At 41.7% G+C, this 16,155-nt stretch overlaps 1 protein-coding gene across 6 annotated transcripts in view; it reads left to right on the top strand.

Moving 5' to 3' along the window:
• SRGAP3 (SLIT-ROBO Rho GTPase activating protein 3) overlaps window positions 1–16,155 on the top strand; it is a 175,420-nt gene that overhangs the window by 107,128 nt on the left and 52,137 nt on the right. For all 6 annotated transcript variants that reach the window (XR_004692015.2, XR_004692016.2, XR_009557095.1 and 3 more), the window contains exons 5-6: window positions 504–689; window positions 4,836–4,964. Coding sequence is in view for 3 of the 6 variants with exons in the window: in XM_035106571.2 (XP_034962462.1) it covers window positions 504–689; window positions 4,836–4,964 (315 nt within the window). In the remaining 3 variants the exon portion in view is untranslated. The remainder of the gene's footprint in view (window positions 1–503; window positions 690–4,835; window positions 4,965–16,155) is intronic.

Here is a 16,155-nt window from a genome sequence, read left to right as displayed (position 1 = left end):
GCCACCCACAGTGCTTTAATTAGTCTATAAGATACATATCTGTAAACACATGTTCATCACATTCTGGCTTAAAATCTATTTGATGTAATGTATGAAGTGACTATATGGGCTTTGACAAGTCACAATCTCTCAGCCTCATAATCCCTCCGGTCAAATGAGTCCTGGTGGGGCACAATAGAGTTGTTATGAGGATGAAGCACAATGTAAAATATGTTGCCTATTAGAAAAGAAGTGAATGATTGGCTGGGGGAGTCTTGAGCTACGTAAACACACCGTGCTTTTAAAGCACATTCATTTTTTTTCAAAGAATTCTGGACATTGTAGTTTACTGCTCACAGAGTTACAATTCCCAGCAACCCTTAACAAACTATAGTGCCACAGGTTTTTGTTTTTTTTATGCAGGGAAGAGTGCTTTGGGTGTGCTTTAAAGGTACCAACCTTTGCAACCGCTGAATTCATTGTTTTTGTTATAAGCTGACTCGCTGAACTCCCTCACCTTTCAGGTGATGAAAACATACCATATGTACCACGCTGAAAGCATCAGTGCCGAAAGCAAACTGAAGGATGCCGAGAAGCAAGAAGAGAAACAGTTCAACAAAGCAGGGGACATCAGCGTGAACCTGTTGCGGCATGAAGACAGGCCCCAGCGCCGCAGCTCTGTCAAGAAGATTGAGAAGATGAAGGAAAAGGTGAGTGATGGATCGACAGAAGGTTGCCAATGCCAACCATGTGGTTGCCAGTGTCATGTCAACTGATGAGCACACATCTACTGAGAATGCAGGGGTTTTGGCTGGTGATCCTTGGCCGCTTGTGTTACTGAAATATTTCTTTGAATGAATTTGAACTGCTTGGAATGCCTCCTGTTTGCGATAATGTTTGCATGCAATTTCACTGATGGACTGCTTGGGATGGGCATGTAGAAAGCCTTTTCTCTTTACTTACTGCTTGTTAGCTGTGGATAAATGCCCCCAAATACTGCAGCTAGCTAGAGCTCTTAGGCAGACAAGCAGGCAGTTTTCCCCGCAGGAAGCACTTCCAAGGAGATGGGTGTATTACATCAGCAGGGTTTGATGTGTTCAACCATTAAATTGCCCAATACTAGGAGAGTTGAAAAGGGCAGCTGGAGGGAGGGAAGGCCTCCAGAGTGATGGCTCAGAAAGCAAACAAAACAAAAATGACCCAGACATCCAGTACAAAAAGGGCAGGAATTGAAAAAGTCCTACAATAGTTGCTCAGGCAGTGTCTCCCAGATCCAACAGAGACAATTGTGTTCTGGCTCCAAGAGGCTTGGTTGACCACAGAGCGAAGGAACCTAGCAGGAAATCTAGTCTGCTACAGTAATGTTTATCTGAGTAGATGGAGTATTAGGTGGCGGTCAGCTCATGCGTGTGCTCAGTGCTCTGTGGAACATTACACTGTTTTTGCAGGATAGTTCCTATTGCTACAGTCATAACTGGAATATTAAACAGTCAGGGATCAGCACCCATTCACAGTAATGTGCTCGTTAGAGAAATATGGGAAGTGTAACGGGAGTAACACTCTGAAAATAACCAGAATTATTTTTGACTGTGCAGCTGAATTAACCTTAGTTCTAAGGCCTAGTGCAAGGGTACCGTTCCTGATGTCCTAACCATGGAAATTAGGAAATCAGAAATGTGCCACAGGCTTGTGCACTGTGCCCCTCATATGCAGATTGTCTCTCCCTTCACCTTTCAGAGGCAGCCATGGTTCGTTGTAAAACCGAGTTTTCAAACTCTGGTTGCAAACTCTGGAAATAGAGGAAAATGAAATTACATATCCGCATATCATCCACATGCGATGATGGGCGGGCTTGCTAAATAAAACAATCTACAATTTAGCCTCACTATTTCTCTTTGTAGTCCAGGCTGGGCTGCCCTTGGCTCTCGAAGCCACTGGAAAATTGTATCCATCCTCAGTTCTCCCATGTTTGGGCCCTGCAGATGGAAGGGACAGTATGCTATAATGAACAGAGGTAGAGCTGTGTGTCTGCAGCAGAGTATTGTGCATAATAGTAGCCTGCCCTTTAATCCAGTATTGCTTGTCTGGGCAGTGAACCTGAATCTGATTGACTGAATTAAAAATGGGCCTGAGGAAAATCTACATACAAACAGGAAGTGAAACTGAGAGGTTTTTAAATGAGAAAATAGCTCTGAAAAGTGCTATGTGGGGAGTGGCCGAGACTAGTTGAATCTCAAGGCAATCAGGTTTGGAAGGGAAGGGAGAGCCAGAGGGTAGCACTCCAACTGTTGTGTTAAATTATACTAGATAACACCCTGCTAATTCATTCTGCTCCTAAATTGACTCTGATGCCAATGAACAATAAATACCATAGAATGCACTTGACTGCTGATTTGAAGAAGCTCAGATTTGTAATAGATTCATAATATATGCTTTTAGAGATGTTGGTTTGAAGGATGTGGTTTTTAATTGGTCTGCCTTCCTTCATCCTTGCTTGCCTTCAGCTGGCAAATGCACAGATACAGTATATTTGTTGCTGCTTCTCTTGGAGGGACCTTCCCTATGGTTAGAAAATTGGGCAGGTTGTATGCACACTGAGTCTTGAGAATATATGCCAAATGTGGCACCCTCCTTTTTAAAATTAAACTAGTGTATACTATAGAACCCTAGGCCTAAAGAGGCTATAGGGATGGTGAAAGACCATATTTCTATACAAATCATACAAATTGTTGTGATTCCCTCCAGCGTAAACCAATCCAGCAGCGGATCCAAATCCTGCACTCTGAACCAGCAAATGATATACGTTCCCGCTGGAACTTTTGCATTCAAATAAACACTGCAATACAATACAATAAACTCTATATTACAATACATACTTGGCTGTGCTATTACTTCAATACACAACACAAATAATTCTCTCATATCTGCTTTTTTGCACCCTGCACACAGGATAGGTGCCTGATGCCAGAAAATTTTGACTGGTTCTCAGCACACTCCTTATCTGACCTCAAACCCACTGAACCAGAATGCACTTTCTCCAAGCCTCTTCTTTCTGTACAGAGGAATGAGGTGATTGAATGGGCCATACCACTTATACGTATCAGACTTATACGTAAAAATTTCTTTGTTAGTAAAACAGAAACACAAAAATAGCACAACAGAGAGCAGACTGCTATAATAATCCTATTGGATGTGCTTTTTTTAAACACCAGGGAAGCTTTTTTTTTAAAAATGGTGGCACCCACCAGCATTCTGAAGTGGTGCAGTGTCACCCTGGAATTCAGCCAATTCACTCGACAACACCTGTGAAACAGATATCGAGCCTTTAATTCCTTTCTCTCCTTTGTGAGCAGCAACAGAGGCTTTAGCAGCACTATCTCTTTACACCCTCAGCCACTTACTCCTATTTTGCCTATGTCTACACTCACAAGTGTTATGGTAGTAGTTGAGGTGCATGATGAGAAAAGTTCACTATACAGTATGTGTTGTGTCCAGACCAGAAATCATGGTTTGTCTTACTCCAAACAAACCACGATGTTAAGGTAAGGCTTGTTTGTCTGAGTGAAACAAACCATGATCCCTAGCACTTGATACTTTGTACCATGTAACATGCTGTTTGCAAACTGGGACCAAATATTTCCTATTTGACTTACTTCTTCAACAAGTTATTTTGTAAGCTCTAATAATGGTTTCTATTGAGTGGGTCTACCTTAACTTGATGTTCTTATTCAATAAGGAATTTGAGTCTGTATGACTCTCTCTGCCAGCTCCTGCATTCCAAGACCTTGTTTATCTTAAATTTGCAGCTCGCTGCAGATTTACTATTTCTTAGCTTCCTTGGAGGAAATAAATGTGTATGTATACTATACAACCCTAGCCCCAAAGAGTCTTTAGAGCTCTTTATATGTTACATCTGGCTGCTCAGCAAAGTTCATTATTTACAACATTTATCTCTTATCTTTTTTCCATCATGGAACTCAAGTAAGTACAGTATAGAGATGGTTCCCAGGCAATCTTCCATCCAGGCACTGGCTGGATCCAAACCTGCTTAGCTTCAACACATGTAGACTGCTCTTCAAGTGCAACTTCTTTCACTCATCACAGGGTGTGATTTGAAGATTTGATGGAGCAAATTGCATGCAACACTAATTCACTCTCCATGAGGTCATCTTACACAGAGGGAAGCACTTGGAATGCCTGAATTAATCTTCAGCAAGGATGCAGGGAAAGCAATATATATATAGTGGAGCAGCAGTGAATATTAGATCTGTATCATACTTCTTCATTAAAAAGTCTGACATCATTGACTAGGCTACCATATGAATGTGAAATAGTTTATCCTCCCCAGTAACTCATGTGATTGATGTGAAACCTTTCTACAAAGTGTGCAAGCTGTTCCTGGTGGATGTAGGGTGTCCACTGAAGTAGAATGCACTTGCTGTGCTGGGTATATCTGGAAGAAATTGCTGCAGCTGGATAAACCTGCATTTCTCCCTAATACCATAAGGTTGTTTTGTTTTTGTTTTTACATAAACACAGCAATGCTGTGCAGTGCTCCTTATCACAGATTTCATGGAGCAATAAGACCACCAGTGGTTACTAGTCATGATGGCTCGATTCTACCTCCCCCAGTGGAGGTGGTATGCCTCTGATCATCAGTTGCAGGAAAACGTAAGTGGGAGAGTGCTACCATGTATGTCCTGCTTGTGAACAACAGGGATGTTGGACTTGATGAGCCTTTAGTCATCAGAGCTGCTTTTATGTTATTAGAGCTTAAAATTTGGTATGCAAATACAAGAATTGGGATGACCTATTCACCTTCTAAAAAATGCGTGTACCATTTTGATGTTTTTCAGAGGCAAGCAAAATACTCAGAAAATAAGCTGAAGTGCACTAAAGCTAGGAACGATTATCTGCTGAACCTGGCAGCAACAAATGCAGCAGTCAGTAAATACTACATCCATGATGCCTCAGACCTGATTGATGTGAGTGGTTGAGTTATTTCTCTCTCTCTCTCTCTTTTGTTAATGTGCAGATAATGTGCTCTGTTCCCAAGCTGGCAGCTGCACCTGACATCCTGTTTGTGTCTCTGAGCATGTCAGTGCTGTAGAATTGCCTTGCTTCTGTGGTGTTGCATTGTTGATTTAACATTGTTCGCTACCCATTACTCACAGAACCAAGATACAGCATTGCAACGTTTGAATCAACATTTTTGAATAATTACTTGTGTCTAGCTCAGTATATACACCCCAGGACTATGATCTTCTGTAGGGCATGTGAGTGGATGTAGACACTCTCACCGTATTTATCATCCCACATCACTTGGCAGCTGGGTTTTTGAACCACTGGTGTGTTAGAACTGGGCTGAACTTGGACATGCAATAAGTGCAGAACGTAGAGGTCTCAGCAGTAGATGCTATTTATTTCTCTGAATACAAGATGAAGTGTAATGGAATAATTATATAGGGAGAAGACTAGTCAAGGGCAAGAATTGAAATTGGAATTTGAAATTTGATCAGGTATGACTGTAGCCAGGCAGAAACAGAGACTAGTGAAACTATAGCCCAAAGAGGTACAAGGTGAGGTACTCGGGTGGGAGCTGAAAGAGAAAGTGGGAATCTTTTCTCTGGCCATTCATGATCAATTAGATTCTTTTATGCAGTGCCTTTTTTGTAGAAAAAAAGGTGTCGGTACTCATCATGACATACCCTTCTTGGCAGCAGCGGAGCAAGCCAATCGGGCGTCTGGGGCAGCACACGTGCCCTGTGCCCAGGGCTGGGGCCAGCCGCCTGTGGGGGTGGGACAAGCCGGGGCAGGATGCTCCATGGGGCCTCCGAGGAGTCTGCCTGCCTCTTCCCACTCAGCCGCCCTACAGCTGAGGCGAAGGCAGTGGGCAGACCGTTTGGGGCAGCGCGGAGCCTGTGGGTGCCCAAGCCACGGCGTCACTCCCAGGAGAGATGCATGGCTCAGGCGCGCTGCAGGCCCCACGATGAGTACCGCCTCGCATTTTGTCAGCCCCCTCAGTGGTGACACCCAGGGTGACCCGCCCCCACTGCACCCCCCTTCCCCGTCCCACTTCGTCAGCAAAGATTCATAGGTCAGAGTGTACCAAGTGTACCAAGGCATACAGACTGTGAATCTTTGCTGACGAAGAATGGTCGAAACAGGGCCTCGTCCTGATTTTTTACTGGAATTTATTTTTATTTGCCTACTATACTGGGATTGATTCCTACTTGAACTCTTCATCACACAAATAAAACCTTGTGAAGATATATTTGAAATATTTGATATATTTGAAATCCATTTTTCTTCTGGCCTGAGTTCTTGCAGTTTACTGTTTATTTATGGCCTATGACTAGTGCAATAAAAAGTTTCATTGGTAATTGGAGTACCGCCAGAAAAAAAAAACCAGTCCTTTGTGGAAGGCTCTAGAGAGAGAGATGACACCTGTTATGCCTAAAAACAGGTATTTCAGCTCAGAGGCTCATATGTTGGTGGCTGACCCTTACAGAGGCATCTGCATAAGAATTCATACAATGTGTAGAATAAAATAAGAGAAATGTAGTTTCTTTTATAGGCTTGGGCACTAGGAATCTCTGGATTTCATGTATTTTACACTTATTCATTCTACTTCTAAAGAGCCTTGTAAGCACATTAGATGCTGGAAGTGGCTCAAGATAAGGCTGACCATATGTATTCATGCACTTGTTCTGTTCAATGATGCAAGAAATAAGGTTCCTACAGTTTCATGCTGGGAAATCTGTCTTGCAGTAAAGGATTTCTTCTCGCTGGTGGGATATAAATTGACTTCTGTTTGCTGTAATGGCCATGTAAATAACAGTGGTCTGTGTATGAAGCCTTAGTTTTGGTTTAAATGTCACTTAAATGCATCTGGAAGTTAATGTAATTTAATTAATCCTCTAAATCATATTTATTGTTCCATGCTAGAATTATAAGAGAAACCTGTTGTAGGATTTTGAAGTCTTATGAAGATTTTGAGATATTTTGATAGACATGAGAGTTTATTGAACCAAAAAGGCTTAACTTATTTTATTCATTCATTTACTTATTTATTAAAATATATACAGGCGGTGACCATTCCTGTGTGTGTCAACAGAGCACGCATAAGTGCGCCCCTCCCCATTATGCCCACATTCTGTCCTCTTCTGGGACCAAAAGGACCTGCGATCGCGCATCAATTGGACATGCATAAAATTGTACAATAAAAACTATATGAAAATAATTTTTTTAAAAAAATTAAAATTATAGAAAGGCGTATTCTTAATTGCCTGCATAAGCCTGGAGAAATAGAAGAGTTTTCAGCAGGTGTTTAAAGGTTGAAACAGAAGCGCCTGCCGAATCTCTATTGGCAGGGTTTTCTACAGTACTAGGCCAATGATACTGAAGGCTTACGGTAGATTCTTGTTGCTGTCAAATGAACCTTGCCAACTTGGGGGAAAACCAATAATGCTTCTGCTGATGATCTCATTTATCCAACTGGGATGTAAGGATTCAGGCAGTCCCTAAGGCACCCTGGACCTAAGTTGTTCAGGGCTTTGTAGTTCTGCTCCTTCAGAGGGTGTGCAACCCATCCAGAACAGGTAACTTACCTGTCTCCTAGACAGGGAACCCCCCACCCAAAGAGCCTCCGAGATCCTTTGAAATTGATTTGCACCTCAGGTTTCCTACATTTTGATGTATGACATTTTTATTTTCATGGAGTTGAATCTCTGGTTTCCTGGAGAGCTGCCGAATGCCAGTTTAGCTCTGGCTGTTTTTATGTCATTCCTCTCCAGTATATTTCCTTTCTGATACTTCCATTGGAGTCAGCAGATGGTTTTTATTCCTCACTCCAGGAAATCCCTTTAGGGGACTTAAACCAAAACATCTTTGATTCAGTACAACTAAATTTGCCTAATTATATATTCTTCTTGCCTGAGAAAACAAAGTGTTATTAAGGATGCATGAGCTGTATACGTGTGTCCTAATTTCAAGTTCCCCAAGAGAAGAGCTGTTTGTTTGAACAGACTTTCATACATGTATAGTGTGCTTCAGAAGAGCCTTATAGGGCAGAGTTCAGAATATCCCAGTATAAATGGAGTAGACTCATTCCCTCAGTTAGATATCTTCCAGGACTTGTAACATCAAGTTTTGAATTCCATTGTGCCCAATAAACAAGGAATAATAGTGGATTTCCTGAGTCAAGCAGGAGTTATTTACACTTGGGCAGTCCTCATTTTAACCTCTGCTCACTAAATTAAGGGAAGGACAGCAGAGGAGCACATGCTTTCTATGCAGAAAGTCTTGTTTCAATTCTAGACATCTCTAGATTATGAGAAGCAAGACTAAGATTGTGTACAAACTCCCATTTACTTTGCATCTGGTGTGTTCCCACTGCTGGTTTGAGAAAGGGTCTACACACAATGTTAGCCACAATTCCTATCCCGTTGTTTCTTATGAAATACAGTGGTGCCTTGCTTAACGAATGCCCTGCTTAACAAAATTTCCGCTAAACGAAAGGTTTTTTCTAGTGGAGGTTGCCTTGCTAGACGAATTCGTTTTATGAAAAATTCGTCTAGCGAATCGCGGTTTCCCATAGGAATGCATTGAAATTCAATTAATGTGTTCCTATGGGCAAAAATTTTTTCAATGCATTCCTATGGGATTCGCTAGACGAATTTTTCGTTATAAGAAAAGACCCGTGGAACGAATTAAATTCGTCTAGCGAGGCACCACTGTACTGTTTTTACTTCCTCTTACCGTAGTACCATTTTGCAAAATGAATTATTTACTTTCTCCCCATGCCTATCTAGTGAGTCAGTTGCTCAATTGGGATTTTCTTTGCCCAGAACCTGTGCATATTGATTCAGTGTTTTATGCTCCGAAAGAAGTGTGCCGCATCAGGCTTCCGAGTCTTGTCTTGGTTCTAGACCTCCAGTTGACCATGCAACTTTGAGATGAGATTTATAAAAGTAAGGAATTTGATACTGTATTAGGATTTTAAGTCTTAGCTAAAGCAATTGATACTGGTAATTGCATTTCTTTCATCCCGCCCCCCTTTTTTTGTAGCTTACACACTTGAATACACAGCACATTTTCACGTAACCCTTAGCCAGAATGGAGTCTAAGGAACTGAGCTAAGTATTGATGACACAATGTGAAGTTCTAGGCCTTATTGACAAAATAAAAACTGACAAATCACTAGGTCCAGATGGCATCCACCCCAGAGTTCTTAAAGAACCCAAATGTGAAACTGCTGATCTTCTAACAAAAATATGTAACTTATCCCCAATATCAGCCTCGAGACCTGAGGACTGAAAAATGGCCAACAAAACACCATTAAAAATAAATAACTTAAGGGGTCCAGGGAGGATCCTGGAAATTACATACCAGTTAGCCTGCCCTCTTTTCTGGGAAAAGAGTACATCTGATCTCGCTAACCTATTATCGTTCTTTGAGAATGTCAACAGCATGCCACTATGCAGATTGTTCTTTAATCAATCTGCGCACTTTGGCTTAGAGTTGCATGCAGATGTGGCCATTATATTTTAATTTCTACGCAGAAAGCACTTTATACTTCGACTTTCATTGTACATTCAGGCCCTTTGGAACAAATGTTAGAATGCAAAAATGCTGCAGAAGATTAGGTTACCTTCGGATTATTAAAGATGCTTCCCATTAACTTGTGTATAATGCTGGCTCATAGTTATTTACACTTCTTTGTTAGGATTAAAGATTGAAGAGCCTCTTAAATACCAATAACAGGGCTGCCAGTGTAGAATGGGAGCTCAGTTAAGTAAGCATCTTAAATGAGAAAGCTGAATGTGCATCTTAATGCAGTGTTTATTTACACCCACTTTCATGTTGGTTACTCAAAGCTTGATTTTAAAGTGGGAAGTTTAATTCTGCAGTGTGTAATACCACTTGTAAGCAATTGTTGAATACCAAGAATAGCCGCATTAACTATACTACCTTTATTTATACCCCGCCCATCTGGCTGGGTTTTCCCAGCCACTCTGGGCGGCTTCCAGCAGAATATTAAAATACAATGATTCATCAAATGTTAAAAGCTTCCCTAAACAGGGCTGCCTTCAGATGTCTTCTAAAAGTCAGATAGTTGTTTATTTCTTTGACATCTGATGGGAGGGCGTTCCACAGGGCGGGCGCCACTACCGAGAAGGCCCTCTGCTTGGTTCCCTGTAACTTCACTTCTCGCAGTGAGGGAACTGCCAGAAGGCCCTCGGCGCTCTTTTGGGTCAGTCAGATATTTTTGGTGAACAATTTTGGAGGACATCAAGAGTTTTTATTGCATGGAGAATAGAATTTTCCCTGTGTAGCAAAGGGTGGGTGTGTCTGTGTCTGTGGCATTGACCATCTGCATTGGGTAAATGATAGCTGGAGTGCAACATCCTCTATAAGGTGAGGTTGCAGGTTCCCCATCCCTGCTGAAAAAGCTCTTCATGATCAAAAGCACACTTTTAACACAATTGTTTTGGATAGGTGTAATATTGACTCTAGAGAAGCCTATAGGGAGCCTGATTCTCCTCTGGCTGAGTATTGTGTCTGTTTCCAGGCCCAATTCAAAATGCTACTTTTAATTTTTAAAGCCCTAAATGGCTTGGGACCAGACTTCCTGCAAGACCACCTTCCTCCCATATGTACCTACTTGAACCATAAGATCCACTTTGGAGGCTATACTAGGTATCTCTGCCAAATGAAGTGTGGTGGGCAGCTACCAGCGGAAGGGTCTTTTCAGTGGTGACATCATGTTTACAGAATATCCTTCCCAGGGATGAACATTTAAGAGTGTTGTGGTCTTTTTGACACCAGGTAAAGAGCTTTTTGTTCATCCAGGCATTTTAATAGTTTATGTAAGCTGGGTTTATATTAGTAAAAAGAAAAGAAAAAGCTGTTCTTAATTTTATGTGAGTTTGCTGCATTTATGTTGGATTTTTATTTTTAATGGTTTGATGTTTTACTTTTGTTTTACTTATTTACTGCAAGTCACCCAGAGAATAGTATTGGGTAGCATACATATGTTACAGCGAATTGATTGATGGGGGAATGGAATGGTGGTAGGAAGTTTTAGAGAGGAAACCAAGTGACTGGAGTAGATAGCTGAGAGAGATTTTTTGTGAGAGCCTGTTTTCTTGATTTGAGTTTCATACTCGGTCCAGTATACCTCTGGAATGAATTAAGTTCATAAACAGAGGTACCACTGTGCTTACTGTTATCCCTGACTCCACCTCACATTAACTGTTCTGCCTTCTGAACTGATGGTAGGTGCCTTTGCTTTGGTATGATACATTGTTCTCCATTCCCTAGCTTACGGGTTGTTCAGATAAAGTCAACAGTCTGGCAATAAAAAAGGAATAAACCTCTTCCATCACGGGAAATTAGTTTCTTTCAAAAGATTCAGTGCAGTTTGAATGCACAGCTTTTACATTCCGCTCTTCTCTGCCTTTTCTCTGCTGCTTCCAGCTTTGGAGGCTATTTTGCAATGCCACTGGTAATTTTAAACACTTGAACCACTCACTTTCTCTGTAGCTTCTGTGGAGTTTTCTTCCCCCCACCCCCCACCCCATGTACATGAAACAAATATGAGAAATACTTCCTGTCAGCAGGAAGTATTGGGCAAAGCTCCCCTCTCTCTTTGGTTATCAGACTCCTAGCTTCAAATAGCAAAATGCTAAAGACTTGAATGTGGCAGAGGCTTGTGTAATTTTCAGCATTCTTTTAAACCAGGGATGACTAACCTTTGGTCCTTCAGATGTTGCTGGACTACATTTTTCTTGGTCGTGCTGGTAGGTGCTGATGGAAATTGGAGTCCGGCAACATCAGGAAGGCCACAGGTAAGCCATCCCTGTTTTAGACTGACTATTGCTGAAAAGCGTTAACCATGCTCTGCCCTTGTTTTGCACGGTGGGAGCGGGTGGCACTGTGGTCGAAACCACTGAGCTTCTTGGGCTTGCCGACCAGAAGGTCGACAGTTCAAATCCCTATAACAAAATGAGCTCCCTTTGCTCTGTCCCAGCTCCTGCCAACCTAGCAGTTTGAAAGCACGCCAGTGCAAGTAGATAAATAGGTACTGCTGCAGCGGGAAGGTAAACAGTGTTTCCATGCGCTCTGGCTTCCGTCATGGTGTTCTGTTGCGCCAGAAGCGGTTTATTCATGCTGGCCACGTGACCCCGAAAGCTGTCTGTGGACAAACACCAACTTCCTTGGGATGGGAGGCAAAGGTTGCAGTTGCTGTTTAGGATATCTGGTCCCACCCGCTTTTAAAGTTGGAGTTGATTCACATGACTATTTGGGAAGGGTCTTCTTTCAGTTTCTTACGGCGGCGATTTGGTTACCGTAAGCCAATGGCAAGGAACTTCTGGCCTACAGGCCAAATTAGACCAGACTGACCAAATTGGTCCATAAGGCTGTTTTTGGTTGGCCAGACCCACCTGTCAGTCACCCAGTATCATATGATATCAGGCACGGGACTGGTAAAGCCTCTTGACTACAGCCAGTCTTGCATTCAGTGCTGTTTAAACTTGGTGCTGAATGCAAGTCCCTGTTGCTTTCAGCAGGAATCAGATCCACTTGGGAGAATAAGTGTATCAACATACATTGCCAGTTTGGTTCCATACAGTGTAGGGAAGAAAAAGAGTGTTGAGTTGAATTAAGCTCAAAATGACCCTCACAGTGTTCATCTGTAAATATTTAAAGGTTCAAGAGACCTAAAGGGATCAGAGCAGATGTGCAACTAAATGCCCCACATTTTTTCCCCTTCTGGTAGCTCTTTAAAGCTAAATTTATAGACAAATCCCACATTGACTTGAAAACTTGACATTTGGTTTGTGGCTTTGAAAATAGCTCAAGACGGAAGCTCATGTGGCTGAAAGAGTCTTTCTTGATGTGGGGAGCTTAGTCTACTCCTACCCTGGCTGTAAGGCAAACATTTTTAATTAGATATTGCTATGCATCAGATGAGGAAGTATGTGGTTAGGCTGTTCTATCTCTATTTTAAACTGTGGTAGAAATTGACAGCCACACCCACCAGAAGCACAAATATGGGGGTGGGAAAGTGTGGGTGCAAAATAAAGCAGATTTTTTGAGCTTTTTTCCTTAAAAAAATTTAATTGATTTATTAAACTTCCAACATGTATGAATTTTGACCAGCAACCTTCTTAATCCAACCTTTGTTTCACAAGAGGACAAAAAGTGAAGGGGGTAGCATGGGAGCCCCAACTTCTGAACACCAAACTGTCTTATATGTGAACCAACCCTATTTGCCTTGTGCTTCTTACTTCTTGTCTCTTGCTTGCCTTTCTCATTTTGTAAAGTTGTTTATTATTATTATTATTATTATTATTATTATTAAATTTATACAAAACAGAACAATTATAACAACAGATGAAAATTAAAAGATGAAAAACAAAACTATTTTAGGCATGTAGAATGAGCACATGAATTAAAATGTTTCTTGCTTTGTAAGAGAAGTCTACTTCACCAGATCTTTATTGCATTCCCCCTAAGCATGTATTTCAGGAGGGCGTAGTGTGCTCTGCATTATCTGTGACATGAGTGGGACAGTAGCCTTTCTGAGTTTTTCCACAGTAAAACGACCTAATAATCAAAAGTATTGAGATGATTAGCTTGTCTCACTCAGAAGGAGACCATAACAATAAAAAGTGGCCCACATTCAGAAAATGCTAATAAACCTAAAAATATAACCAGTTTAGATGGCATGCCTTCACTCAAACATCACTTGATAGTACAGCCAAGTTATGCACATTGTAGTTTGCCAAAGCTTGCACCTTATAAAGGATTTGTTTTCCTCTCGACAAGGCACAAACAAAGGGTGAGTTATTCCTTTCTCTCTCTGTGGAGCTGCATAGTTATGTACCGTACAAGTGTGTGTGTGTGTGTGTGTGTGTGCGCGCGCGCGCTTTATAGTTTGAAATGATCCCTGAGCCTGGTAGAAAACAAGTTTCAAAATGCTTGTAAGTTTTAACTGAAAAGCAGGCTAAGTGCCCCTCAGTAATAATGATTGAATTATTCTTACTGGAACAGCCTATAGGTAATGTTCTTAATACCCGGAAAGAAAGCAGCAGCCTTAAATTTCCCTGCCCCTTTAAGATATATTCCAACAGTAAATATATCCAGAGGGTGCATTGTATGGTCTACAGAAGAAGAAAAAATAAGCTTGAATTCCCTCCTTCTGTGTAACATATGAAACATATGTAAAATGAGGAAAACCAGCAGCTAGAAGAAAGGTACTGTGAGGAAGCCCCAGGGAACAGTAGAAAATCTAGGTTAAAAATATTTGCTGAAGTTGTTATAAGTACAGTACCTGTTATTGGTTTTTTTAAATATACAGTGGTACCTCGGTTTACAAACATAATTGGTTCTGGAAGTCTGTACTCAGAATTAATCTGTTCCAGACGGGTCCGCGGAGTACTCAACCTGAAGTGTACTTAACCTGAAGCGAACTTTCCCATTGAAAGTAATGGAAAGTGGATTAATCTGTTCCAGACAGGTCTGCGGAGTACTTAAACTGAAAATACTCAAACCGAGTCGTACTTAAACCGAGGTATGACTGTATCAAGTATGCTTCCCAAGTCCAGTTAACTAACTGTAGCTAAACTTTTGAACAAGATTGGCACTTTATGGGCAATGATATCTATCATTAGGCATACTAAGAGAAAATGCTTTAGGACATATATTGAGCAATGCAGAGGTCAGGTGGTAACTCCCATCCTGGTTAAACACACTTAGAGAAAAAAACTTACTTGCATCCTGTAATGCATTGCCATTCGTCCCACTGTTGATATGGCAGCAAATGGCAAAAGCCAGAGCCAGCATACTATACTCATAGCTGCCAAGTACCCCGTTTTCCCCGGGAAACCCCCCGTTTTTACTTACCTTTTCCCGGTGGTCCCCCGTACCACTTCGTCTCCCGTTTTTCTCCTTTATTTTCTCCTGCCGGCAGCCTTTTCTTTCCTGATTTGCCCTTCTATGGGCACAAAAAATGGCCGCCGGCGGCTTCAAAAGTCACATCTACGCATGGCCGGAAGTGCGTAGACGCGACTACCGGTGTCGGTGGCAGCCATTTTTTGTGCCCATAGATGGGCAGGGCGACACCGGAAGTTGCGTCGACGTACTTCCAGTCATGCGTAGAAGCTACTTTTGAAGCCGGCAGCGGCCATTTTTGGTGCCCCTAGAAGGGCAAAGCGACACCAGAAGTTATGTCGACGCAACTTCTGGTGTCACACGGCTGCCGGTCCCGGATTCTGTAGTCTGGGACTTGGAAGGTAAGACTATACTGTGGGAGTGATGTCCACAGGAATAGTGCACTTAAATTTTAACTTCAAGGTTGTGACCTTGAAAAATGCTAAAATCCACTGAGTACTTAAAAAGCACACACTTGCTTTGTGCAAGTGGTGGTATAATGTTGAGGCCTCGGTGCAAAAAGGGTAGCCATGTATGCTTCCTCTTGAGTTCTTTGTTTTTGCAGTGTTGTAACAGCTGAAGCAGCTGTTTCAAATGGAGTGGTTTGGATGTGAAGCTTCTACACAATTCAGAAATGGACAATCTAATTGTTAGTAATTCTTTTTCACACTTGCTGCTAGTGGTTGTTAGTATATGCCACAACATGAACCATCAGGTTAGTAACCTATATGGAAACCCAGCCGTTTATAATTCGGCACTTTCTGGGGTCATCCAACCATTATGTGCTTAGCTGTCTCTCTGTGTGTTTAGCTGTCTTTTATCCAAGAGAGCAAAGATAGTTCAATAGCTTCATGGTACATCAGAATCAGATGATGGACTGTAGAATCCACACTGAGGGGGTAGCACAACTTTTTATAGGGTCCACTTCACTAACCTGCAGGGGCCCACCGGAAAGTTAATTCTTGAAAAACTGAGTGTAATATCAGCTCTTATAAATTCTTATTTATAATAATATTAGTTTTTACATTTTTAAAACTTTTCTTAAATGGGTATTTTTAAAAATACCTTTTCCTACATCTTTATTCCCCTCTTTGGGGCACTGAAGTGTGAAGTGCTAGGCATGGTGCTAATAGCCAGAGACCAAAGAAGCTGTAAAAAATAATGTTAGTCGGGCTACTGCCCTACTTGTCAATAGCAGCTGGGTTATTTGAACTACACTGCACATGCTGGTTTCAG

This window comes from Zootoca vivipara, chromosome 2 (genome assembly GCF_963506605.1).
Source record: "Zootoca vivipara chromosome 2, rZooViv1.1, whole genome shotgun sequence".
NCBI classification, from domain to species: Eukaryota; Metazoa; Chordata; class Lepidosauria; order Squamata; family Lacertidae; genus Zootoca; species Zootoca vivipara.
This window is presented reverse-complemented; position numbering and strand designations above follow the sequence as displayed.